The following is a 23,341-nucleotide window of genomic DNA, read 5'->3' as shown; positions in this document are numbered from 1 at the left end:
GGCAGGTGTCGGTCTTGTTTGAGGAGAGCAGAGTGTGGTTTTTAACCAATTCTTCTAAAAACCAACAGGGAAGGGGCTGCGGCACGTGGTGAGGGGCTGCCCAACCGCATCAGCCGCTCCAAAGGAGAGCGCAGATTTTTTTTTTTCTTTCCTAGGAAATCAGAATTACGAAATGCGAGCGTTTCCTTCCCCCCAGGATGAGATGACGCATCTTCCCCACCGCATAAATCGGGGCGATATCAAAAGAAAAAGGATCAGAGATGTCACAAGGCGAAGGCGCCGTCGGCATCTACGAGAAATGGGATTTTGCCGAGGAGATGGAGTTGGAGAAGCAAGAGCAGAGGAAAGCACCTAAAGGAGGTATCAGGGCGAGAGAGCGGCTTTGGGGATTGAGAGACGTGAAACTGGAGGGTTTCAGCTCTTTAAACTGGTCTTCCTCTGAAGTTATAGCCAAATTTTGACAGCTGGTTCCTCCTTTGGGTCGCAATCTGGGAAAAAGAGGTTTGAGCGTGGAGAACAGGGTGGTGGAGCCACTCGAGAGGTTGTTTTGGGGGGAATCTCTCCTCTTTGTGCTCTTCTTTAAGAAAATATCTGTTGGGGAAGAGTTATTTGGGGCCGCCTCACCCCATTTCAGCCCCAGCAATGCTGTCCATCTCAGCCTCGTCTCCGGAGAGAGCCGTCGTGCTGCTATACGTGCTTCTGGCCCTCGCCTTTGTGCTCTTCATGGCTCTCACCATCGTGAATCTCCAGAGAGGTGAGTCCGCCGCGTGCCCCTTGCTCCGATCGTCAAGCGCGGGGCGGGCACGATTTGGGGGAAAACGCTAGCGGATGGAGCAAAACGTGGCTCTGAGTTAGGACTGAAGGCCCTTTTGCAGCCCGCGAGCTCTCCGGGGCCGGATCTGGAGCGAAAGCGAGCGCTTTCTTCCTCTCCCCCAGTATCTGCGGCATGGGAGGCCTTGGAACAAGCCCAGATGCGGAGCGAGAACAGCCACACGACGGCATGGCACAACCTCTCAGAGGTCCAGCACACCCTCGGTACGACATCTCACCCCAACATGGCTCCCTGGCACCCGCTGCACCCTCGATACTTCCACGGATTTTCCCCCTTGCTCTTCCTGGGGTGCTTTTTCCAGCAAAAAACCGAACCGAAGCCGCTTTCCATCAGGACAGAGATGGTCGGGGCTTGTTTTGAGCTTTCTCCTCTTGTTTTCCTTTTAGATAAACAGCTCTCTGGCGAGCTCAAGGCGATTCACAGCCGACTTCTGAACGGTACGCCAAGGAAAAGGCAGTTTTGGGGAAATATGGGCAGAATCCCGAATACCATCTGCAGGCAGCGGTGAGATGGGATCGAAAGCGGATTTTTTTTCCTCCTTCCAGTGTCGCAGGAAGTGGAGAACATGCGGTGGAAGATGACGCAGTGCAAAGCGGAGTGCGGGAAGGAGCTGTCGGATCGCCTCCGCGTCCTGGGTGAGAGCCTGATTTTGATGGACAAATCATTCAATTCAGTCCTTCTCCTCGATTCCCAAAACACGCAGTATTGGGTAGATGCTCCAAAGATTCCTCAAATGTGCACCGGGAACACACGAAGCCAATCTTAATGAGTTTGAGATATCATGAAGTATAATATTAAAGGAAAAAAGCCTTTCTCAGCCTGTTGATAAACACAACAAAAAGCTCGTTTAACGAAAGGGCTTTCAGGTTTTACTGCCTGAATTTTAGAGAACGGTAACTCGCACCAGGAAAACACACGGCGAAAGCCACGGTGTAAATTGGGATGGAAAGGAAAAGGAGACAAAAACAGGGTTGGGTTTTTTTTTTTTTTTAGATCTTTGCAGTACCTGAATTACCTTTTATTCTCTCTCCGGCAGAGGAAAGGGACGCGCCGGAGCCGGTGCTGCGGCAGCTGGCGGAGGTGAAGCAGGAGCAGAGCCGCGCGTCGGCGCTCCTTGACACGGTGCTGGAGGAGATGCGCAACCTCTCAGGTGAGGGGCAGCGGTCGGGCTGAGCCCGCGGGCGTCCCTCTGCGTTCGCCCACGCGTTCTCCTATTTTTTTGTTTTCTTCTCTTTTTTCTTTTTCCCCCCGTTTTCCCTCAGAAATTCTCTGCACGAGGTGTCCCGCCGGCTGGCAGCAGTTCGCCAAAGCCTGCTACTTCTTCTCCACCACCACCAAACCCTGGCTGGCTGCTAAAGACTCCTGCGCCAACTTCAACGCCCATCTGGCCGTCGTCAACGACGAGCAGGAAAACGTAAGCTGAGAAATCCTGTAAAAAAGCGAAAAAAACACACGGATTTCATGAGTTTAGAGGAATTTTAGACTCCCATTCCACAAATGGAAAGCTGGAGGTTAAGCACAGGTGACTCAAGACTGCCTGCGGAGGGGGGAAAATGCAACCGGTTGAGGTTCCCACTTGGTTCTGAAGCGATTTGGCCAAATTGCATGAATCTGTCCCCAAAATGGCTGGCGTGATTTAAGGACTTTTTTTTTGGGGAAAAGCCGGAGCTGGGGGAGCGGCTGCCCCGCTGGGGTCTGCGTGATCCCAAGGGACTCCCGGGGTACGAGAGGTGCTCGCCTGAGTTTGGGGTGGATGCGCCATGGCTCCACGGTGATCCCTCCTCATGATCATCTAGAAATTCCAGAAGTTATTTAGAAATTCCAGAAGTTATTTAGAAATTCCAGAAGTTATAGAATGAATTACAGAAATATAACCCAAACTGTGCATAAATTAGCATTTCTACCCCAATTTAGACGATCCCTGCCTCCCATTCAGGAGAGCGCTTTCACCGACCCGGCTTTTAAAAAGCACGTTGGGTCTGAAAAAAGCTTCTTCCTCCAGATATTAGAAATTTCAGCACTTTTTTCCATTTCCGATGGGAAACGGTGCATTTTTTTTGTCACGCTTGTCCCCTGCAAGGAATCGGTTCCCCGATGTCACCGACTGCTGGCGCCGGCCTCGGCGCTGCTGAATCCCTTTGCCGTCGCCTTCCGCTTCTCCTCCTGATGCTTCATTTTTTTTTTTTTCCCACCCCCTTTGCAGAAATTTCTGGCGAATCGCATCATGGAGAATCGGGTGTTCTGGCTGGGCCTGACCGACATGCACAAAGAAGGCAACTGGCAGTGGGTGGACGGCCGTTCCCTCTCTCTCTCGTACGTTTTTAGCCTCATCAGAGGGTAAACTGCCCCAAAAAAATCAGCTCTGTTCTCTCTCGGCCCTTTTTCTGCTCAAAAAAAGGCGCCGCACCCTCATTAGCGCACCCATCCACTCTGGTTTAGTGCTTAAAAAGCACGGAAATACGTTTCGTGCTGCTGTGGCACTTGAAAATGCCGGGTGGAGGGAAAGGTAAGAGGAGCTACCCCGCTGCAGGCAAGATTTTGCCTTTTTCCCCCCAAATTCGCTTTGGTTTCGGGGTTGAAAACCCAGGTGGGAACGCGCAAGGAGCCGCAGCGCCTGCTTGGTTTCCCCCCAAGTTCGGTCGGTTCCCGACCAAGACCCCGCACCCTGAGTCAAAGGGATTATTTCTAACGGATCTCCTCATTTTTGGGATTTTGGGAAAAACGCCGCGATCGAAGCGGAGCTGTTTTCCCACGTTCAACGGGGCGGAGGTGTGGAAATGGGAAAAAATCACTGAAATTGCATTGCTGCTTTAAACGGGGGGAGAAAGTTTTTTTGGGGGGGGCTGTTGCCCTCCTTGGGAGATGCTGCGGGGCCGGTGTGCTCTCTGCCTGACTCCCTCCTACTTAAAAAAAAACCAACCAAACCTCCCCAAACCCAACAGATTCCCAAATGGAGAGCTTTCTACCCAAACCGGTGTGTCCCCCTCCCCGCAGGTTCTGGAACAGCGGTGAACCCAACAACGTGGGCCACCAGGGCGAGGACTGTGCCACCATCTATTCCAACGGCCGCTGGAACGACGCTACCTGTTCCAACGCCGAGGCCTGGATCTGCGAGCGTAGCTGCTAGTGGCTTCCCCCTCCCCGGCCTGCCCGCTCACCTTTCCGGGGCTTAAAAAAGGGGAGAAAAACAGTAAAAACCTGGCAAAACCAAGCGCAGGGTAAAAACGTGAGGCTCTGGGGGAAAGAGGCGTCCAAAAATGGGTGCCTCGCTTCCCAAAAGCGGGGTGCCGCTGCCTGAAGTGGGCACAGAGCTGTGGCGGAGGGGTTAAACGGTTCGAGGGGGTCACGGTTTAGAGATTTTTTTCGGGGTGTTTGTTAATATTTTGCGAGCCGTTTACCTGTTGCGTCGAGGCTTGACGTATCGCTTGCCGGTTAATCGGGGCGGGGGGGAATAAAATAAATAAAGCGCTTTGATTGCCATTTGAACCAAAACTCACGTAAGTCGAGCCGATGCGGTGCCGAGGAGGGTCGGTGCGCACCTTTTTCCCAGGGCTTAGGTAAAAAAACCCCCAAAAAAGGGAAGAGAGACCGGCGAAGATGAGGCATGAGTGTGTTTTCGGGGCGCGTATGCAAATCCCCAACTCGTGGGTGCTGAAGCGCGACGCCTGTTTTGCTGAAATGCCGTGCCGCCGGATTCCCCTCCCGGTGTGGGCAACGGCTCCGCTGGAAGATTCGGGATTTCACCGGCGCGGTGTTTAACACCCGTAGGTGCCACCGTGGCGGTTTTATCTGTAATCCCTAAAAAAACCCCAAAAAACCCCAAACCCACACGGGAGCTGCCTTCAAATTCCCGCTGGCGGCAGAGCTCTCGCGGCGTCACCGTTTCTCCCCCCCCCCCCCAACAAACCCGGCGTCCCCAAATTCACCGAATCCCGCGATCCACCAAAAAGGTGTCTGTTTTTGCGCAGGGAAGAGCGCAGTCTCACCCTCGTTTCGCTGCCCATTTGCATGTCACCGCTGCCCTGGCGCGGAGAAGGAACCGAAACCTCGGGGCCTAACCGCCGGCCAAAATGGGGTGCCGGAGGCGGCGAGGGGTGTGCCGGCGCGCGTGCCGAGGGATTTAGCTCCTTGCCGGGCGCCTGCGCGGCTACTCTCCCCGGCAAAGCATGGCCCAGCAGGAGACCTATGGCAACTGGTTGGGTCCGCCGCCGACACACCCCAAGCGGCTGGTGAGACAAGCAGGTAAATTTGGGGAGATCCCCCCGCTTTTCCGTGTCCTTGGCGTGTCCTTGGCGTGTGTTTTCGGGCTTGGTGGATGTCTTGGCGAAGCGTGGCGGTGTCCGAATACGCCGACGGGGCGCCGCTGTCGTACGGAGCGGGGCGAAATGCCTTCGGGGTGCTGAGAGTCGTGCGGGTCCCGTTCCGTGCTCAAGAGCCCCTAAATCTCCAAATTTGGCCCCAATTTCAGGTGTAAACTCCATGCCGGGCCTTAAAAAAAACCCAACCCATCGGCAACTTCCTCACCAGCGACAACGGGGTTAGAAGAAGCGCTAGTGGTGGTTTTGAGGATCCTCCCCTTATCTTCAACGCTCTTTTCCTTTTTTTTTTTTTTTTGGCAGGAATTTACTCCGTCGCTGGGAAAATGACACCCATGGGTGACTTCAGACCGGGTAAGTCATCATTTTTTTCACCTTTTCAGGCTTTTTTGTAGCGCGGGTGGAAAGCAGAACTCCCCGAGGTGCCTCCTCGAGGCCAAACTGGGCTTTATTTTCAGCTCGGTTGGGCAAATATGTCTCGCTATACGTGGTGTTTCTCTCCGAATTTGGTTCCTTCTGTCAAGTGAGATCAAATAGCCCTAAAAATATCCTGAAAGTCCACGCTGGGGGGATTGAGAGGGAATTTATCACTCCGTCCTCACTCTCGGAGCCGATGTTTGCACCTTTGCAGGTTCAAATTCATCCCCTCCTGCCGCAGAGAGCTTCAGACTTCAGCAGAATCGCTTGGATTTGCAGCCGAGGGGAGAAGTCGGCTCTGAAAGAGCAGAGCAATGTTATATATAAAAATGATAAAATCAATATATATTTATATATTGAGAAAAGGGTGTAAAAATCTTGCCGAAGGTGCTGCAGATTTACTGAAGGGGAAAGGGGAATTGCATTTTTTTTTACGCTTTCCAAAGAATCCAGCTGATCGTTAACGGACAGGATTCCCACTTGGCCTAAAATCCCAATTTTCACCCGTTTTTCCTCTCGCGTAGCGTCCCTGGACAGCTTCGAGGATGATTACGATGACGTGTCCCTGTCAGAGTCAGATCGTGGCCGTAAGCTGCCGGCAACCGATGAAGATCTGCAGAGCCAGAGGGGCAAAGGAGGCACAGGTAGCACCCACCTCCTCTCCCCGCATCGCCCGTGCGGTCGAGGACCTCCGCGGGGCAGGATTTGGCCCTAAAACACCCCAAAACCATCACCCAGTGACTCTTTCCTTCCTCCCAACAGGAGTTTACATCCTTGCGGGGAAACCGGCATCTCCAAATCCTTCCCAAAAGGGTGAGTTGCTCTTGACCGACGCCATTATCCCACACCGGAGGCCTCGGCCGGATCCGGACCCGGGAAGCTGGGATTCTTCCCTGATATCTCCCACGCTGCTCTCCGCAGGTCACCCGGAGCCCAGAGGTGGCAGGGGACAGAGCCGCAGGTTGACGTCGGTGGTCATCCTCTACGTCCTGGTAGCGCTGAGCTTCGTCGCGTGGGTACTGCTCTTCACGCTGGCCATGCTGAAGCGTAAGTGTCCCTGGAAGAGTCCTCGCTGGGCTGAGAAACAGGTGGTTTGGTTAAAACACCCCCCCAAAAAAAAGCATTTTCACCGTTAAAAATAACACGTGGCTTGTGCCCGCGATGCTTTAAGTGTCCGTCTGCGTGGAAACGGCGGCTAAAGCCCGTCCGTCGTCACGATTTGGTTTTAATTCCACCTCGCTATGTGAATTTTAGGGTTTTATCACCAAATTGCCCCCCGTGCGCTACATCTGGGTACTGCCTCCTTCTGCTTGCACCAGCAGCACTCCCCGTTTGCTACAGGGTGTAAATCCAGAATAAACCCACTCTGGAATTCCCCGTTCAGCCCAAAAAAGCCATAAATTGATCAAATTTAGAATCTGCTCTGGAATTTCCCCACTTGGCCCAAAAAAAGCCATAAATTGGGCAAATTTAGGTGCCGCTTGCGATTCCTTGGTATGATCCAGCCATGTTTTTTCTTTCCTTTTCATTTCAGAGATGGAAATCATGGCAGAGTTAGAGGTCTTGAGGTCAAACTGCTCGGAGAATCAAGCCAACGGTAGGTCCTCGGACTCACATCCCCGCGGTGAAGTTTAACGGCGGTTGGGAGCCACTGATTTTTTGGCGTTTGGCTCTTTTTCTGACACCGTTTTTGCCTTTTGGTGTAAATTAAGGAAAAATCGAATCGTCTTTTCGAGCGGCTCCTGGTTCCGCTCCGGGAAGCAACACCGACTTCGATTGACTTGTTTCTGTTTTCCACCGGGAATTACACCGGGGTAATGGTGTAGATCGAACACCGACTGAGCTCATGCCCCAATCCCGAAGGAATTAGCCCCAAAACGGTGCAAATAGGAGCAAATCAGCCCTTGGGATATCACAGGATTTATCCTGATCAGGATCTTACTGGGAGGAAAATCCTCTGTTAAAGGTTATGGGATGGGAAGGACGTAAATCCTACAGAAAATTCTGCAAAAGTCAAATATAACGGGCCAAATCCTTAACCGCTGCCAAATGAGTGATTAATTAAATTATATTATGGGTGATATCGCAGCAAAATGTCACCCAAAGGGAACAAAAAACCACGCAGCAAAGCTGGCGGCCGACGATGTAAGAGCTTTTGCAGCCCTGATTGAGATAGCTACATGCGGAAAAGTTATAAATCCTGGGGGAAAGAGCTCAAGATTTGGGTAAACCGAAGGGGGGGAAGGAGGAAAAAGCGTGTGTGTGGGGGGGGGGACACACGGACGGGGCTGGCGGCGGTCGCTCACCCCGCTGCGCTCCCCAGTACGGCAGGAGCTGTTGGAGACACAACGGGGACAGATGCGGATGCGGAGCGGGATGCACAAATACTACGAGGAATTGCAGGACATCGCAGGTAAAGCCGCGGTCGTCTCTGTCTCGACGGTCTCTCCTCGTTGTACACCGGGAGAAAAACCTCCTGGTTTTAGCCCAGAAAGACCACAGCGGTCTTAGGGATGGAAAATTGGGGTGATTTATGCCAATTTTGAGATGTCACCCTGCCGGGGAAACCGTGGAAGTTTCCCTGGCAGAGAAAAACTGATTTTTGCCTGGGTTTGGGGGGGTTTCTCATCCTTCCAGCGCTGATTTGTAGATCCATCCTGGACAACAAGAAGTGCTCGGCCGGCTGGAAGATCTTTGAGGAAAGCTGCTATTCTTTCTCGACGGAGACGATGAGCTGGCCGGACGCGAAGGAGATCTGCGCCGACCAAGGCGCTCACCTGGTCATCATCAACTCGGAGCTGGAGCAGGTCAGTCGACCGCTTATGAGTGAAAAATAACGGGTTTCTTGGCTTACACGGCGCCCAAAATACCCCTTTTCTTGGAGAATTCCTACTCTGGCAAACACAGGAACTCTAAACTCTTCTTTTTTGGGCTCAAATTAACCAAGATTGGCCGTCGGGCTCAGATTTATTTGGAGGTGGAGAGAAGCGCCGATAGCCAAGCTGATTTCAGTCAAGTATGACTTCTTGTTTTTAGGAAAAAGTGCTAAAAACGGAGCAAAAAAAGGTCAACGTCTCCTTTCCGGAGTGCTGTGTATGCACTTGGCTTTAATACACCCAAATTGTTCACTATTTACCAAAAAACACTGCTCGGGTATCGCGGCGATGACCTCACTTTAATTACCAAAAGCCTCGAGATGCTCTGTAGTCCACTGGAATGATTGTTTTGGGGTTGTTTTAACCGATTCTGCTTTTCTAGAAGTTTCTGAAGGACAATATTAACAGCAGCAGCACGTACTGGCTGGGAGTGACGGATCAGTTGGAGGAAGGCACCTGGGTCTGGACTAATGGCGAACATACAAGTTTTAGGTAAAAATTCCCGCCGGGGATTCCCCAAAATCAGAAAATAAATGGGAAAAGGTGAAGTTGACCCACCGAAACTTTGGGTTTTTGGTCGTTTTACGTAGTCAAAGGGTTTACGTTGGAAAAATGGTATTATCAGAGCGTTTCCTTGCTGGTGGTAAAAAAACCAAAATGGAGCTTTTTAGTGGTTTCCTTCCCTCGAAATACAAATTTTACCTCTTCCTGAGAGAGCTCCGCTACCGTGGGGCTTGTTTTTATTTCTTTTATTATCTTCTCTTTTCCTTTTTCTCCTTCTTTTCCTCCTTCTTTCTCCAGCTACTGGAACACGTGGAAGGAGAACAAAGACAAGGACCAGAAGGACTGCGGCAGCATCGGGCCCGACGGCATTTGGAACGACGACAAATGCTCCCACTCCAACCACTGGATTTGCGAAAAGTCCTGGAACTGCTGACTTCAGTATTTTTTTTTTCCTGTTTCCAGACAATTTTCAATGCGCCCGTCAAACAAACAAACAAACAAACAAACCCAAAAGTACATTTCAAACTTCCCGCTCGGGAGCTGGATGAACTCACGCAGCTCCAGGGGGAATCCGGGGAGCTCCACGCTCCCGTTTTTTGCCTATTAATAACGTGCAAATCCCTAAAATCAGTAAAATCCCTCGCACAACCTATGGAAAAAAAAAAAAGGGATTTTCAGTTAAAATAACCACTGTAAAAAGGTTAAAAATCCACTCAGCGGCGCAAAACCAGTCCCGTTTTTCAGCGTTGCTGAATTTCTCCTTTCCCGCCCCCCGGCTCTGCTGCCACGTCGCCGTTTCTGCTTAACTCTCAGAAAAGACAATTTTAGTAAAATTCTGGGATTTTTCCTCCACTTTCAAAAGACTTTTTTTCTATATTTATCCTTCCCCAGCCCCCGTCTGGGCCCGCCTGTGGCCCCACAGCAAAAAAAAAAACCCAAAACAAACCCCAAACCCCAATTCTCCTCATTTGTACATCTTTTAATTCAACGCGTTATCGCCCAATAAAACTTATTATTATTTTCTTTTTTGTTTTTCTACAAAATACAGCATGCGCCGTTCGGTCAGTTTTTTGCCCCAAAGAAATAAAACGGCTCCGTCAGACTCACCCCGGTGCCTGAAAATTTCTGGAATCGAAGGAATCCTGTTAAAACTGTGGCGTGATGTTAACGCTCGGTTTTTAAAGGGTTACGAGCTAAAAAAAAGAAAATCGATGTTTTGGGGGAATTTCTACGTTATCGATCAGCGGAAATGCAACGATTCGTTACGGGTAACGAAATTCCCTCTCCGGGTTGAAAATTAACTGTGGGAACTCCCTTCTCCCCCCAAAAGAATTAGGAAATTTGAGCTGAGCTTGAGAAATTTGCTGTAAAATCAATAAAAAAAGGACCCGTGGCAGAAAGTGAAACTGGTTTTAGACCGGTTTTGGCCGCTTTTCAACCAAAAAAATAATCGACTGGTGGCGGAGCTGGCACGAAGATAAAAATTTGTTAATTTAACCAAAATATGCATTTCTAGCCGGGAAATGGGCTGGGAGGGGAGTGGTCCGTGCTTATGTGGGGATCGTCGGATCTGTAGGCTCTGGTGATGGAGACTGGGGGTTACTGGGAGCACTGGGGCTAAGCGGTAGTGGGAGGGCACTGGGAGCACTGGGGAACTAGGCTGGAGGGGTACTAGGAAGGCACTGGAAACATGGACTGGGGGTTACTGGGAAGCACTGGAGCTCTGGGCTGAGGAGGTACTGGAACCGGAAGCACTGGGTTGGGAAGTACTCGGAGAGCACTGGCGGGTACTGGGAGCACTGGGGATACTGGGCAAACACTGGGAGCAGTGGGGCAGCAATACAGCGCAGTCCCAGGACTGGGGGATTACTGGGAGGGCACTGGGGCAGGGACACAGCCCAGTCCCAGCACTGGGGGGTACTGGGAGGGCACTGGGGCAGGGACACAGCCCAGTCCAGCACTGGGAGGTTACTGGGAGGGCACTGGGGCAGGGACACAGCCCAGTCCAGCACTGGGGGGTTACTGGGAGGGCACTGGGGCAGGGACACAGCCCAGTCCAGCACTGGGGGGTTACTGGGAAGGCAGTGGAGGTGGGGGGAAGTACCCAGGGCCCCCCAGAGCCGCTGCCCTCCCTCACCTCTCCTCAGGAGCCTCCTCAGCCTCCCTCGATGCCCCATTGGCTGAGCTGCACTGCCCATCTCAGCTCATAGCCAACCGCCGCCTTCTCTGTGCTCTGGGGGGGCGGGTTTTCCTCTTAGCACCGCCTCCCAGGGCCACCGCTGCCCATTGGCTGGCACCACCGCTGTTCAGCCCGCTCCACCACACAATAGGCCCCCCTGCTCCCACCTCCTGGCACCGCCCATCTCCCACCTCCCACCAATCAGACACCTCTCTTGTACTTGGGGGCGGGAATACACACCCTCAGCACCATTGTCTGCCAGTTCTTGTCAATCAACAGCTGGCAGGAAGCTAATTGGCTCCTGGCAGAAAGGAGGCAGGGCTTGACTGGCTTAAGACCCCACCCTCTCCTGTCTCTGTGCCTTGAGGGGTGGGTGGGGAGGCCACGCCCTCCCTTGGAGTGGACCCAGGCGTCGGGGCCCCCCCATTCCCAGTGGATCCGGACCCCTTCTCCGGCCCCCCAGGTGGACCCAGGCATCCCCCCCGCCCCGGCCGCATCCAGCCCGACTCCTCAGGGATGAGCCACGTGCCTTTAATCAGCTTTTTTCAGCCCAAAAAACCCGCCAGAGCTGCAGGGCAAAGGTGGCCAGAAAAGGCCGGAAACGGAGCGATCCCGGAGGAAAACACGCCAGAAATGGGTCATTCCGCAGGAAAACAGCAGAAATGGGACGATCATGGAAAGAAGCAGGCGGAAAAATGAGGCAAAACTGCTGGAAAAATGCTAGAAATTGGTCATTGCACAGAAAAATGTGGGAAATGGGTCAAGTGTTGGGGGAAAATGCTGAAAATTAGTCGGTTGTCAGAGAAAATGCGGGAAAAGGGTCAAATCTGCAGGAAAAATGCTGGAAATGGGACGTTCCACGGAAAAATGGTGGAAATATTGGTCGTTTCTTAGAGGAAATGGTGGAAACGGGTCAAATCTGCGGAAGAAATGCTGGAAATGGGTCGAAAACCACAGGAAAAATGCTGGAAATGGGGTGTTCCACGGAAAAATGCTGGAAATGGCTCAGTCTTGGGGGAAGAACGTGGAAGTTGGTCATTTCTTGGAGAAAATGTTGGAAATGGGACAAATCTGCAGGAAAAATGCTGGAAACGGGTCATTCCACAGAAAAAAATGCTGGAAATTGGTTGTTCTTTGGGGAAAATGCTGGAAATGGGTCGGATCTGCAGGAAAAACACTGGAAAATGGTCGTTCCACAGGAAAATGCAGGAAATTGGTCGATCCTGGGGGGAAGAAGCTGGATACGGATTGATTCTGGGGGAGAATGCTGGAAATCGGTCATTTCTTGGGGAAAATTCTGGAAAATGGGTCAGATATGTGGGAAAAATGCTGTAAATGGGTTGTTCTGCAGGAAAATGTTGGGAACAGGTTGGACCTGTGGGGGAAATGCTAAAACCAGGTTGTTCTGCAGGAAAAAAAATGCTGGAAACGGGTCAAATCAGCAGGAAAACTGGGAAAATGGGTTGGATCGGCAGGAAATAAGCTGGAAATGAATCGGATGTGCTGGAAGACTGCTGGAAATGGGTCGGATGCGCCGGAAAACTGCTGGAAACGGGTCGGGTCCTGGGGGGCACCCACTGTCACTTCTCCCACATGCAGCCCTCGGTGCTGTGGCTGTGCTGCTTCTCCCCTTCCTGGGGGCGAAAAGGGGTCGCGCCGGGGTGAAACGAGGACAAAATGGGGCAGAAATGGGGCAGAGGTTCTGACGGTTTCTTGCCAGACCCCCAAGCGCCCTGGGGGGACCCAGGGGTCCAGGCAGCCTCCCTCGTGCCACCCCTGGGCCCCCACCTCCTTTTGGTGGCAACCAGAGGACCCAGATGTTTGGGTGCCCACCCAGCACCCCACAGGGACCCGGGTGCCCACCCAGCACTCCACAGGGACCCAGGGATCCAGGCATTTGGGTGCCCTTACCGTGACATAGGTGACTTGTATCTCGGTGCTGGGCATCTCGGGGGGGTGCGCTTGTCGCCCCAGCGCCCTAAACCAGCGCCGGTACTGCTCCGTCACCTGGGAACGGGACCCACAGTTGTGTCCTGAGTGTCCCCGTCCCCTCCCACGCCTGGGTGTGTCCCCCCCCGACCCGCCGCGGTACCTGCCGGTTGAGGACGCAGTGCACAAGGAAGATGAAGGCTCCTTGCAGGCTGTTGACGATGGTGAAGATGAAGGCCACCACTATATTGTTCCCCTGCGCCTGCAGCAAGCCCAGACCCCACGTGCAGCCCAGGATACAGATGTGCGCCAGTGCCTTGAATGTCATCAGCCTGACGGAACACTCATTTTTGCTCTTTTTTCACCCAAAACCCCATCCCAGATGCTCTTCTTCCCCCCCCCCCCCCCCCCCCCCCCCAAAAAACCCAACCCGCTTCCCGCCAACGCGAAAACCCACCGGGTGTTTTTTAGGGCCGTGACATCAGCGTTGAGGGAGGAGAGTTTGTCCCGCAGCGTCCAGAGGGTGGTGAGAAAAAACAGCAAATTAACCTGGGCAGAAAGCGAAAAAACCGTCATTTTGCAAGACAGGGTCCACGGGGCGTAAATTTGGGGTGGAAAAGGCTCAATGGTGCGAAACCGTGCACCGCGGCGTGACCTCCACGGAGCGCACCCAGCCCGTGGGATGTTTGCTTAATGACGTCCTTAAATATACATGGGAATTTGCTCTTTTTATGCAAATCTCTAAAATTTTTCCATTAATATGGGGTCTAGGGGAGAAAAGCCGTGGCCACGATCATATGTTTTAGGGTGGAAAAGGGGCAAATGATGCAAAAAAACCCCCAAACAAGTCATTAATGCACCTGTGGCATGACCTCTGCCGAGTGCACCCAGCCCGTGGGGCGTTTGCTTAATACTGTTCTTAAAGGTAAGTCTAAATTTGCTCTTTTTTCTCCCGTTTTTTTTCCCCCTCCGCCTCCTTTCCGCAGCAAGACACCCACCAGGATGATGACGCAGATGGGGCCGAGGAAACTCCAGATGAAGCCGCTCTCCATGCTCAGCCAGCAGCTAAAAAAAAGGGAGAAAAAGGGAAGAATACCCCAAAACTCCTCTGGTGATTTTGGTGGCACCAAAATACCTGCGTCTGCGATGCCGTGGCATCCTTTTTTGGGGTGATTTAGGCAAAACGCTTGATGTTCTCCATTGGTGATCCCACCCTACTTGGTTGACCCCAGCCTGGGTGCCGGTGGGACTCACTAGTGCTCAGTGCCGTAGCCGCCAGGATGGATGGCGGCGGAGATGGCCACCACGACGGCCGGCGTGCCGTAGCCCACGGGGTAGATGTATCTTCTCCTGAAGCGAGCGGTGCTGGTGTAGTTGAGGACGCGCAGGTTCCTGACGGTGAGGAAGAGATGCAAACCCTCCAGGAACATCCAGGCGAAGCAGGCAAGGAAGAGGTAGTGGAGGAAGCCCGCCGTGATGGCGCACGCCAGCTGGATGGAGGACACCGAGGCCATGCTGGGCTCCCCGATGTCACCACGGTGTGGCCCGGGGAGGTGGTGGCATCTCCGGCACTTGGAGATGTTCCACACACCCCAACATGGCCTCAAGGAACCTCAAGGAGGTGGAGATGCTTTGGGCTGGGGGCAGACCGGAGACATCCAAATGTCTCTTCGTAGCTGAGCTATCCCATAATTCAGTTGGCTCCACCCACCCAGAGGAAGAAGAGACCCAAGAGCCTTGAGGAACCCCAATTGGGTGGACCTGTTTTGAGTTGGGGTTGGTCTGGAGACCTCCAAACATCCTGTTCAACCTTGGTTATCCAGTAATTCAGGTGCTTTCACTCACCCGGAGAGAGACGGGACCCAACAACTCTGAGGAACCTCAACTAGCTGGACCTACTTCGAGTGGAGATTGGTCTGGAGACCTCCATACATCCCGTTCAACCTCGTTTATCCTGTAATTCAGATGCTGACACCCTCCCAGAGCAAGAAGGGAACCAACAACCTTGAGGAACCTCAACTGATTGGACCTGCTTTCAGTTGGGCTTGGACCAAACCTTTCAGCCTCCGTTATCCCATAATCCAGGTGCTTGCGCCCACCCGGCGTGAGATGGGACCCCCGGCAGAAGGTCTGCTGGAGCTATTACAGTAGAGGCTACAGCCAAGAGCCATGACCCTGGGTCCTTTTCCCCACAAGCTCCCCAAGGACCTTGAGGAGGTCTGGGGAGCTTTAGGAGGCCCCAAAGACCTCGAGGAGACCCAGAGAAGCCAAATGAGATGTCAAAGAGCTCCCAATGGCCCCAAGATGCTCAAGGAGACCCTGAGGAGCCTGTGGAGACCCCAAGGAGGCTCAAGGAGCCCCTGAGGAGCCCCTGAAGACCCCAAGGAGCATGTGGAGACCCAAGGAGGCTCAAGGAGACCCTGAGGAGCCCCTGAAGACCCAGGGAGCTCAAAGAGACCTTGAGGAGCACATGGAGATCCCAAGATGCTCAAGGAGGCCCTGAGGAGCTTGTGGAGACCCCAAGGAGCTCAAGGAGACCCTGAGGAGCCCCTGAAGGCCCCAAGGAGCTCAAAGAGACCTTGAGGAGCCGTGGAGACCCAAGATGCTCAAGGAGACCCTGAGGAGCTGTGGAGACCCAAGGAGCTCAAAGAGACCTTGAGGAGCCTGTGGAGACCCCAAGAGCTCAAGGAGACCCTGAGGAGCCCGTGGAGACCCCAAGGAGCTCAAAGAGACCTTGAGGAGCCCGTGGAGACCCAAGGAGCCCCTGAGGAGCCCCTGAAGGCCCCAAGGAGCTCAAAGAGACCTTGAGGAGCCCATGGAGACCCCAAGATGCTCAAGGAGACCCTGAGGAGCCCTGAAGACCCCAGGAGCTCAAAGAGACCTTGAGGAGCACATGGAGATCCCAAGATGCTCAAGGAGGCCCTGAGGAGCTTGTGGAGACCCCAAGGAGCTCAAGGAGACCCTGAGGAGCCCCTGAAGGCCCCAAGGAGCTCAAAGAGACCTTGAGGAGCACATGGAGATCCCAAGATGCTCAAGGAGCCCTGAGGAGCTTGTGGAGACCCCAAGGAGCTCAAGGAGACCCTGAGGAGCCCTGAAGGCCCCAAGGAGCTCAAAGAGACCTTGAGGAGCCCGTGGAGACCCCAAGATGCTCAAGGAGACCCTGAGGAGCCTGTGGAGACCCCAAGGAGCTCAAAGAGACCTTGAGGAGCCCGTGGAGACCCCAAGATGCTCAAGGAGACCCTGAGGAGCCCGTGGAGACCCCAAGGAGCTCAAAGAGACCTTGAGGAGCCCGTGGAGACCCCAAGGAGCCCTGAGGAGCCCTGAGGCCCCAAGGAGCTCAAAGAGACCTTGAGGAGCCCATGGAGACCCCAAGATGCTCAAGGAGACCTTGAGGAGCCCTGGAGACCCCAGGAGCTCAAAGAGACCTTGAGGAGCCATGGAGATCCCAAGATGCTCAAGGAGCCCTGAGGAGCCTGTGGAGACCCCAAGGAGCCCCTGAGGAGCCCTGTGGAGACCCCAAGGAGCTCAAAGAGACCTTGAGGAGCCCATGGAGACCCCAAGATGCTCAAGGAGACCCTGAGGAGCCCATACCTTGTTGGCCGTGTGGGGCACGGCCACGAGGAAGAGGAGGTCGGCAGCAAAGAGGCAGATGCTGAGCTGCAGGTGGAGGGCGACGCTGACGCTCCAGAGCGAGCGGCACAGGAGGAAGGTGACGATGGCGAGGAAGAGGCAGACCAGCGATACCGACATCCCCACGTAGGTGACCACCGTCAGCGCGAAGCTGTCCTGCGGGTGACGTGACAGGCGCGACGTCACGCGAGTCCCGTCTGGCGCGCGGCCCCGCGCAACCGTTCGGGAAGGAAGAAAATGTCGTCGTCGTCGTCCCCCCCCGAAATGGGTATTTTCGGGGTGCAAACGAGATCTTACCACGATGGGGTGGGTGGCCACGAGGATGGCGAAGGTGGAGAAGTGGGTGCAGGTGCAGATGGAGTGGAGGGCGTCACCCCCCACGCGGGTGCAGCCCGAGGACGTCCAGCGGCCTTTGGTACCCGCCGTCTGCCAGGACACGCAGCACGGCTTCTCGCCCGCCCGGAGCTCCTGCTGAGCACGGCCCGCTCGTGGCATGTCCCGCAGCTCCGGGGAGGGGGGCTGCACCGCCCCTTCCCGCCGTCGGTTTGGGTGCGGAATGGGACGGGGATGTGCAGAGCTTGGATTTGCACCGAGATGGGGATGCGCCCACCCCGGATTTGCACAGGATCCGGATTTGCACCAGGATGGGGATGCACCCACCCCGGATTTGCACAGGATCCGGATTTGCACCGGGATGGGGATGCACCCACCCCGAATTTGCACAGGATCCGGATTTGCACCGGGATGGGGATGCGCCCACCCCGAATTTGCACAGGATCTGGATTTGCACCTTGAGAAGGATGCACCGAGCCCAAATTTGCACGGGATTCGAATTTGCACCTTGATAAGGATGCACCAGCCCCAGATTCGCACGGGATCCAGATTTGCACCAGGATTGGGATGCACCGATCCCAAATTTGCGCCGTGGTGGGGATGCACCGACCCTGGATTTGCACAGGATCCAAATTTGCACCAGGACAGGGAGTCGTCAGATCTAAATTTGCACTGAGATGGGGATGCAGCAACCCCAAATTTGCACGGGATCCGGATTTACACCAGGATGGAGATGCACCAAACCCAAATTTGCACCAGGATGGGGATGCACCAGCCCCAGATTTGCACAGGATCCAAATTTGCACCAGGATTGGGATGCACCGATCCCAAATTTGCACTGTGATGGGGATGCACCAGCCCCGAATTTGCACAGGATCCAAATTCGTACCGGGATGGAGATGCACCAGCCCCAAATTTGCATCATGGCGGGGATGTGTGGACCTGAATTTGCACAGGATCCAGATTTGCACAGGGATGGGGACGCAGCAAATCCAAATTTGCACCGGAATGGGGATGCACCAAGTCTGGATTTACACTGGATCCAGATTTGTACCAAGGCAGGGATGCACCAAATCTAAATTTGTACCGGAACAGGGATGCACCAACCCCAAATTTGCACCGGAACAGGGATGCACCAACCCCAAATTTGCACAGGAGCCCAATTTGCACCGGAACAGGGATGCACCAACCCCAAATTTGCACCGGAACAGGGATGGACCAACCCCAAATCTGCACAGGAGCCGAATTTGCACCAGAACAGGGATGCACCAACCCCAAATTTGCACCGGAACAGGGATGCACCAACCCCAAATTTGCACAGGAGCCCAATTTGCACCGGAACAGGGATGCACCAACCCCAAATTTGCCCCGGGATGGGGATTCACCCCAAAATTCACCATCACCACGCTCCAAACTTCCACCATCGCGATGCCCCTTTCCCAACCCCACCGTAATTTGGTCTGACGCCCTCGCTGCAACAAACCCTGCCGTGCTTCCTCCTTCGAATCCCTGCCTCGTGCAAATCCCCACCCTCTGCACCCCCAAGCAGCCCCCCCCAAACCCCAGGGCAGCCCCCCCAGCACCCACCGTGCGGTGCCGCAGGCTGATGTTGAAGGTGACTTTGAAGGTGTCGTCGGTCGTCCCCACGGTGCTGCCGACCACGTGGGAGTTGAGCCTTTCCTGGTGCAGCTCCGTGATGCCGTTCAGCAACTCCTCTATCTCCTTGTAGACGATGAAGGCCACCGCGTTCTTGCCTGCCCGGAGAACTGGGTCCAAAATCACCCCCCCCAAAAACCCCCAAATTTGGGATGTTTTGGGTTTTTTTTTTGGAGGGGGAGGCTTTTTGTTTTTTTGCAGCAGCGTGGTGGCCGTACCTGCCTGGGCGTTGCTCACCACCTCACGGCAGCTGATGGTGAGGTTCTCCTTGCCCACCGCCAGCACCAGCGTGGTCCGGGGGCAGTTGTCACGCACCACCTCTACCGTGGCCTCTGATTTGGGGTGAAAAAAGGCCTTTTGGGGGGTCTTTCGCCTGCTCTGGCTGCCGCTGCGGGTGGCATCCCGGGGAAAGGGATGCAGTGATGGCGCCAAGCTGGTTCTTGGGGCTTTGCGATGCCTTTGGAGGCGTTGCGATGCTTTTGGGGGCTTTGCAATGCTTTTGGGGGCTTTGCAGTGCTTTTGGGGGTGTTGGAAGGATTCGGGGGGGACCTTGGGGGCACCCATGGGTGCTGGCGTACCCATGGTGGAGGTGTTGAAGTTTTGGGGGCCGGAGCCAGGGCCTTTGAGGGCTGCCCGTAGCACGAGGGCTTCGGTGCTCTGCAGCAGCAGCTCGGTGGCTGTGGTGGAGTTGGAGCGGAGATCCTTGCGTGCCTCCGTCTGCAGCTGCGTCAGCATGGTCTGGGGGGGGGGGGGGGGGGGGCGAGGGGGGGCACACGCGTGTGTCAGGGCACACGTGTGTGTCAGGGGTGTGCGGGGATGCACGTGGGGGGAGGGCCACGCAGGGGAGGGATGCACGTGGGGGATGGACACGTGTAGGGGTGCACACGTGTACAGGGGTGCACATGGGATGGACACGGGTAGGGGTGCACATGGGACAGACGTGTAGGGGTGCACACGTGTACGGGGGTGCACATGGGACAGACCTTTAGGGGTGCACACGTGTACAGGAGGTGCACATGGGACAGACACGTGTAGGGGTGCACATGTGTACAGGGGGTGCACATGGGACGGACATGTGTAGGGGTGCACACGTGTACAGGGGTGCACATGGGATGGACACATGTAGGGGTGCACACATGTACGGGGTGCACATGGGACAGACACATGTAGGGGTGCACACGTGTACAGGGGGTGCACATGGGATGGACATGTGTAGGGGTGCACACATGTACAGGGGTGCACATGGGATGGACATGTGTAGGGGTGCACACGTGTATGGGGGTGCACGTGTACAGGGGGTGCACATGGGACAGACACGTGTAGGGATGCACACATGTACAGGGGGTGCACATGGGATGGACATGTATAGGGGATGCACATGGGGATACACACAAGTAGGGGTGCACACTGGGCACGGACATGTGTAGGGGACAGACATGGGACATGCACATGTGTAGGGGATAGACACCAGGATGGACACGTGTAGGGGATGGACATGTGTGCAGGGGTGCACACGGGATGGACGTGTGTAGGGGATGCACACAGGGATACGCATGAGTAGGGGTGCACATGGGTTGGACATGCATAGGGGATGTACAGGAGGATGCACACGCGTAGGGGATGCACACGGGGCATGGACACGTGTAGGGGATGGACATAGAAACGCACATGTGTAGGGGACACACGTACAGGACAGACACAGGCCATGCACATGTGTAGGGGATAGACAGCGGGATGGACACGTGGAGGGGATACACGTGGAGGGGATGCACAGGAGGATGCACACGGGATGGACATGTGTAGGGGCTGGACATGAGGTTGCATATGGAGTTGCACACACATGTAGGGGATGCACACGGGATGGACATGTGTAGGGGCTGGACATGGGGTTGCACACGTGTAGGGACTGCCCACGGGGTTGTAATGGGAATGCACACACGTATAGGGGATGGACACGGGATGGACACAGGACACACAGACACGGGCAGCCCCGGCACACGCGTGTGCCCGCCCCTGCGTCACCTGCAGGGTGCCCTCCGTGGGCCGGGCGCAGGCGTCGTTCAGGAGCTGCTGGGTGTTCCGCAGCTGGGTGCAGGAGCTGGCCCCCGGCCGGGTCTGGGGTGCAGGGGTGTCCGCATCGACCCGCGCCCCGCGGGCGTCTGGCTGGCCGTCCGTCCGTCCTTCCCTCCCTGCCTCCAGCCCACCATCCTCCAGCCCTCCCTCTGTCCCTCCAGCCCTCCCTCTGTCCCTCCCTCCATCTGCCCCTCCCTCCCTCCCTCCCTCCCTCTGTCTGTCCATCTGTCCCTCCGTCCCTCCCTCCTTCTGTCCATCTGTCTGTCTCTCCACCCCTCCCTCCTTCTGTCCGTCTGTCCCTCCATCCCTCCCTCCTTCTGTCCATCTGTCTGTCCCTCCATCCCTCCCTCCGTCCCTCCGTCTGTCCCCCCATCCCTCCCTCCCTCTGTCCATCTGTCTGTCCCTACATCGTTCCATCCCTCCCTCCATCTATCCTTCTGTCCCTCCATCCATCCCTCCCTCCGTCCATCCATCTGTCCGTCTGTCCCTCCATCCCTCCATCCTTCTGTCCATCTGTCTGTCCCTCCATCCCTCCCCTCCATCCATCCGTCTGTCCCTCCATCCCTCCCTCCATCTATCCATCTGTCCCCCATCCCTCTCTCCCTCTGTCCATCTGTCTGTCCTTCCCCATCCCTCCCTCCCTCCGTCCATCTGTCTGTCCCTACATCCTTCCATCCCTCCCTCGCTCCGTCCATCCGTCTGTCCCTCCCTCCCTCCCTCCATCTGTCCGTCTGTCCCTTCATCCCTCCCTCCGTCTGTCCCTCCATCCCTCTCTCCCTCCGTTTGTCCTTCCCTCCGTCCATCCATCCGTCTGTCCCTCCATCCCTCCCTCCCTCCGTCCATCCGTCTGTCCTTCCCTCCCTCCCTCCGTCCATCCCTCCCTCCCTCCGTCTGTCCTTCCCTCCCTCCCTCCCTCCGTCCATCCGTCTGTCCTTCCCTCCCTCCCTCCCTCCCTCCGTCCATCCCTCCCTCCCTCCCTCCGTCCCTCCGTCCATCCCTCCCTCCGTCCCTCCATCTGTCTGTCCCTCCATCCCTCCCTCCACCTGGCCATTCCTCTGGCTGTCCCTCCCTCCATCCCTGCATCCATCTGTCTGTCTGTCTGTCCGTGTGTCCCCCCCCCGCTCCCCTTTGCCCCCCCAAACCCCACCTGGGGGTCCCTGCACGCCTTCCAGGCCTCCTCCAGGACGGGGATCTTACAGGGGGCCTCTGGGCTGGGGCCAAGCGCTGCGGATTTGGGGCAGTTTGGGGCTTTTCGGGGGGGTGCCCCATCCTGCCCTGCGCCTGTGTGGCTCGGGGGGGGGGCTCAGCACCCCCGGAATGAGGGGGAAAAAAGGGGGGTAAAGGGTTAAAAAAGGGGGGAATAAAGAGTTATTTATTATAGTTATTTTTGTAAGGAATGAGGGGTTAAAGAAGAGGCGAAAAGGTTAAAGAGGGGGATCAAAGGTGGGGGGGGGGATGGTAAAAGCGGGGTGTTTGCCCCCTTACCCTGGCAGGAGATGATGGAGGAGTTTTGGGGGGTGGGGGCCATGCCGGGGGGGCACCCACAGACCCAGGCTTCCTTCTGGGACCCCGCTCTCCGCTGACCCAGGCAGCAGCTGTTGATGGAGCAGAAGTGGGGACCACAGGACACTGCGGGGGGGGGGACGGGGACATTGGAGGGACGTGGAGAGGGGGGGGGGGGGGCCCAAGGGTGGGGGACAGGACCCAGGTCTGAGCCTGACCCCCTCGATCTCCCTCTGTGCCCCCTAGATTCCCCCTAGCCCTCCAGCCTTCACAGCCCCCCCCCCTAATCCCTTACAGCCCCCCCAAACCTGCCCCCCCCCCCCCCCCCCCGATCCCCCACTCACCTGTCTGGTCGCCCTCAGTGGGGGTGAGGTGGCTCAGGAGGTGGCACAGCACTGGGGGGGACACACACACAGGGGGACATCAGCACCCCAAAACTCCCCACAAAGTGTGACACCCCCCCCCCCCAGGATCAACTCCCCCATAGGGCTCAACCCCCACTTTTTTTTTTGGGGGGGGGGGGACGGCAAACCCCATTATCAGTGCTCAAAACCCCCCTTTTGGGGCTCCAACCTTAATTTTGGGGGCTCAGTCCCCCCTTTTGGGGCTCATTCTTCCCCCATCAGGGCTCCGCCCTCCCGTTTTGGGGTTAAACACCCCTTTTTTGGGCTCCATGCCCCATCAAGGCTCAAAAACCTTCTTTTGGGGGCTCAAAACCCCTCCTTTTGGGGTCAAAACCCCTCCTTTTGGGGCTCATTCTTCCCCCATCAGGGCTTAACGTCCCGTTTTTGGGGCTAAACACCCCCTTTTTGGGCTCCACGCCCCATCAAGGCTCAAACCCACCTTTTTTGGGAGTCAAATCCTCCCTTTTTGGGTCAAACCCCTCCTTTTGGGGGTTCATTCTACCCATGTGAAAGCTCAGAACCCCCTTTTTGGGGCTCACCCCCCCTTTTTTGGGGCTCAACCCTCCCCCATCAGGGCTCAAATCCTTCTTTTGGGGGCTCAAGACCCCATTTTGGGGGTTCAACCTCCACCCTCCTCCCCCCAGGCTCAAACCCATCATCTAGGGGCTCAACCCCCCCAATTTCAGGGC

General features: G+C 55.5%; 3 protein-coding genes across 3 annotated transcripts; 2 read left to right on the top strand and 1 right to left on the bottom strand.

The window, feature by feature from the left end:
- Positions 1–260: 260 nt before the first annotated feature.
- On the top strand, positions 261–4,194 carry LOC127028704 (C-type lectin domain family 4 member G-like). Its single transcript, XM_050914403.1, has 9 exons — positions 261–360; positions 659–754; positions 937–1,035; positions 1,219–1,269; positions 1,378–1,467; positions 1,869–1,982; positions 2,095–2,246; positions 3,036–3,145; positions 3,827–4,194. The coding sequence occupies exons 1-9, from the start codon at positions 261–263 to the stop codon at positions 3,957–3,959; spliced, it is 945 nt and encodes a 314-aa protein (XP_050770360.1). The 3' UTR covers positions 3,960–4,194.
- An 804-nt stretch (positions 4,195–4,998) lies between these two features.
- On the top strand, positions 4,999–9,378 carry LOC127028703 (hepatic lectin-like). Its single transcript, XM_050914401.1, has 10 exons — positions 4,999–5,074; positions 5,452–5,502; positions 6,090–6,209; positions 6,328–6,378; positions 6,487–6,612; positions 7,100–7,162; positions 7,889–7,978; positions 8,203–8,372; positions 8,824–8,933; positions 9,243–9,378. Exons 1-10 carry the CDS (start codon positions 4,999–5,001, stop codon positions 9,376–9,378), a joined length of 993 nt encoding a protein of 330 aa, XP_050770358.1.
- Positions 9,379–12,704: 3,326 nt separating this feature from the next.
- Positions 12,705–19,407, bottom strand: LOC127028702 (adhesion G protein-coupled receptor E3-like). The gene is made up of 11 exons (XM_050914400.1): positions 19,251–19,407; positions 18,891–19,004; positions 18,604–18,770; positions 16,981–17,109; positions 16,645–16,839; positions 14,308–14,543; positions 14,052–14,118; positions 13,511–13,602; positions 13,217–13,385; positions 13,036–13,131; positions 12,705–12,758 (listed from the first exon to the last, which is right to left on the bottom strand). Exons 1-11 carry the CDS (start codon positions 19,405–19,407, stop codon positions 12,705–12,707), a joined length of 1,476 nt encoding a protein of 491 aa, XP_050770357.1.
- Positions 19,408–23,341: the final 3,934 nt, after the last annotated feature.

Source organism: Gymnogyps californianus, unplaced genomic scaffold (genome assembly GCF_018139145.2).
Source record: "Gymnogyps californianus isolate 813 unplaced genomic scaffold, ASM1813914v2 HiC_scaffold_40, whole genome shotgun sequence".
Classification (NCBI taxonomy): Eukaryota; Metazoa; Chordata; class Aves; order Accipitriformes; family Cathartidae; genus Gymnogyps; species Gymnogyps californianus.
This window is presented reverse-complemented; position numbering and strand designations above follow the sequence as displayed.